Here is a 3,406-nt window from a genome sequence, read left to right as displayed (position 1 = left end):
TGTGCGCCCCCACCGGCCGGCACAACACGGGGGGACGGCACTGCCACTACTGCAAGGAGGGCTTCTACCGGGACCTCAGCAAGTCCATCACCGACCGCAAGGCCTGCAAAGGTAAGCTGGGGGATCTCCATGCTGGCAGCACGGGTGATATAATCTCTCTTGGTCTCCTTGCTCTTGCCTCCCTTGCTTGGGACATCCCCCTGCTCGGAGCCTGGCTGCTCCCTCCGACAGCTGCAGGTCACCTCCATCAACCTGGTTACCTCTGCTACCCCAAGGACACCAGACAGGGACTTCGCTCTGAGCCCAGCATCTCCTCAAGGGACAGGGATGACGACGGGCAGAGAGCAAGCAGGCTCCCCAGAGGCCCGGCCATCCCAGGAAGGTCCTGGTGTGGCCGCAGTTATGATCTCCACAGTCGGTGTTTGGAGAGATGCTAGGCAGGTGCTGGAGAAGGCTCGGGACTAAATGTGATGGAAACCCATCTCTGACACTGACGTTGTCTGTCCAAGCCGTAGACACTCTTGGAAGCACTCAAGCTACTTTGCAAAATAACCCACAGTGACTTCCCTGCCTTGGAGGGCTGGGGATACTGATGGAATTTTCCATCTCCCTGCTGGGCTGTGGTGCAGGACCCCACAACGTGCGCTTCAGCTATGGGGTGGCTCTTGGGACCTATTTTTAGGGTGATGCTGAGCACTGTGGCTCCCGGTGCCTGCGAGCAGGGTGGTTTGTCCCCAAGCCGGCCAGAAGCCATGGTGGCTCCAAGCCATCAAGCCACAGCTTGACCTCACAAGGTCCCTAGCCTGTGCCAAATGTCATGGGCCCTGCACCTCTCCTCTCCCTCCACTAGCTTCTGACCAAGCCTGTCTGATTTCTCTTTCCTCTCCCTGCTCAGCCCCCTCTGCAGAGCCTTTTTTCCTCTGTGAAGCCTCAAAACCATAGTTTCACCAAAGACGTTGAGATAAAAAAACCCCTTGCCCATCCCCAAGGACTGGCGGGGTGCAGGCTGAAACGCTGGAGTGGGTGGGAGGTTGGCCACGACTGCTCTAAGGCTGGGACTTCAGCCCTGATCCCTTTTTTCCAGCTTCGATTGCAAGTACCTCCCGGAGGGGAGCACAGCATCCTTCTCTGCTGCGTTGAGCAGCCGGGTGGGCACTGGGCACCTTCGCTGCTGTGAGAACGTGATGCTACCATGTTTACGTAGGACCTACAGGAACTGCTGAAGCTGGTTTCAGACCATTAACATTGTGGTCTCAGACCTGAATTGAAGGATTTGGCTTTTGGGGTTCCCCTCTTGGGTTCATTAATGTTGTTTGTAGGTACGGCTCATTGGGATCCCGGATGTAATAGGCAAAATCCCTCCGTTGCCTGTGCTGCGTGAGCCACTCCTGCCTCTCCCCACCCTTGTTCCCACGGGAGCGGAGCAAAGGGAGAAACTTCCCACGTTTGACCAACGCCGCGGCGGCAGCAGGAGCACGGCTGAGCGGGCACTGGCAGGGGTAGCCCTGCCCGCAGCCAGATCGTTAGCAAGAGGCGAACTAATCATTTTTAATAACCCGAGCAGGTGACTTGACAGATCCCACCTCGGCAGCCCATGTTCCCGAGGGACCACGCGCTCCTTCCCAGCCCCATGGCCTTGGCCAAGCCATGTCACAGCTGTGGCTATGGGCATGGCAGGCCCCTGGCAGCAGCAAGGGTTTCCCATTGACAGAGCTCGTGCCAGGTACCAACATCCTTGGTGTGACACTGGGAGGCACTGGGAGAGAGGAAGAGGAGGAGGCAGGACAAGGCATGCATCCCAAAGGTCTATAGCACAGCATCCTGGGTCGTGTCCCGTTCCTGGGAGGGGACCTGGCTGTGACTGAGGCCAGGCAGGGATGGCAGAAGCCCCCGACTCCTGCTGCAGCACTGCTGGACTGGGGCAGCTGCAGCAGAATTCCCTTTTCCATGGGGATTTCGAGTGCTGGGGGCTCGTGGGCAGCCCCGGCTCATCCTGACTGGCACCAGGGCTCGCGAGGCACTGGGGTGGCTGTGCCGCCTCCACCTTGCCTCGCATCCTCTGCGGGCAGCACCCAACCTCCCCACCCCTCCCCGAACGAGGGGTTTCTGCTCCCCTTTGGTTCACCGGCTCCTTCTACTTTTGCTCCTAAAATTATCTGATAAAATCCCAAGCAAATTGGAAGCCTTGCAGGCACTCACCTCCCTCTGGGACCTGGGGTCCCCAGTGCCACCTCTCTGCTGGGCATTGAGGTCTCAGTTTCTTCTCCAGCCAGGGAAGAGAGCACTTACTAAAAAAATAATAATAAAAAAGCCAGCAGAATTTGGGTAGGTGCTGGAAGCAGGGAAGTGGGTAACTGAATACAGCCCAGCTTGACGTGTGGGTCGGAGCTGGATGTGGGTTTGTGGGACCGGGGACACTGCGGGCGCAGTATTTCCTAGCCGGGCTGAGGCTTGGGTCCCTCTGATTTCAGGGCTGAGGATGGAGAAAGCGGAGGAGCCCTGGCTGCCTCCATCTGCCTGCGCCTGCCTACTGCAGCCTGCGGTCTGTCAGGGCAAGTCCTGCTCCACCATCCTCGCAGGGCAGTAACTGGGGAGCATTAAGGTGCTGGAAATCATCTTGGATTCAGGGTGGCTCCTCTGGAGAAGGGTTGGGCAGAGCATCCCGGGGTGCTCAGGAGCTGGTGGGATGAGGTGAGGGCTGATGCCGCTGTGCAGGAGAAACGCCAGCGAGCGATGCCCGGGCTGTGGCGGAGCAGAGGAGTGGGGTGCTGCAGCAGGTTCCCCCTCGCAGACAAACCTCCCTCCCCTGCCTGTGCCCGTGCCAAGCCACGGGCAGGTCTCTGCCAGCCCGATCCGGGGGGGGTGCCTCTTCCGGAGGGCCGGCAGGATTTGCCCGTGGTTTGGAAATGCTGCAAAGGTTCAGCCCAGCCAGATGAACATGTGCACAAGGGCCGTCCCCCGCTACGGTGCATATGTTGAGGAGGATCTGGCGGTAAAGGTGGTACCCTGGGTCTTGGGAGCCAGTTCCTGGCTCTGCCTCAGGAAACCGAGTTAATAATAAAATCCTTGATGCTTCTGCTCCTTTGGCTGCCCCTCGTTTGATAAAGCAGAGAATATTTCCACCCTTTTCTTGTACTTACTGAGTGGTGGACCCGTTGGGGTTGGGAGCTCCTTGGAGCAGGACCAGCACCTGGGACCCTGCCTGCCCACTGCCACGATCCGGGAGCTGGTTCTGCCAGAGAGATATAGAAATACACGGCGCCGTGACAAGACAGTTTGGGCTTGATTTTTCCAAAGGTGTGTCCTGGACCTACAGCTTAGGTATCTACACTCCTGCAAGAAAAAAGAAAGAAAAGGAAAAGCAAGGCCGATGACAGCAGATGTTAAAAGCAGGAGTGGAGCAAGC

The 3,406-nt window shown here is 58.2% G+C and overlaps 1 protein-coding gene across 1 annotated transcript in view; it reads left to right on the top strand.

Annotated features, from left to right (window-relative positions):
- Window positions 1–3,406, top strand: part of LOC104162718 (netrin-3) — a 24,163-nt gene that overhangs the window by 7,824 nt on the left and 12,933 nt on the right. The window contains exon 5 of the mRNA XM_009701523.1: window positions 4–111. Within this exon, the coding sequence (XP_009699825.1) occupies window positions 4–111 (108 nt within the window). The remainder of the gene's footprint in view (window positions 1–3; window positions 112–3,406) is intronic.

The sequence above is a fragment of the Cariama cristata genome, unplaced genomic scaffold, assembly GCF_000690535.1.
Source record: "Cariama cristata isolate BGI_N322 unplaced genomic scaffold, ASM69053v1 scaffold3016, whole genome shotgun sequence".
Taxonomy (NCBI): Eukaryota; Metazoa; Chordata; class Aves; order Cariamiformes; family Cariamidae; genus Cariama; species Cariama cristata.
This window is presented reverse-complemented; position numbering and strand designations above follow the sequence as displayed.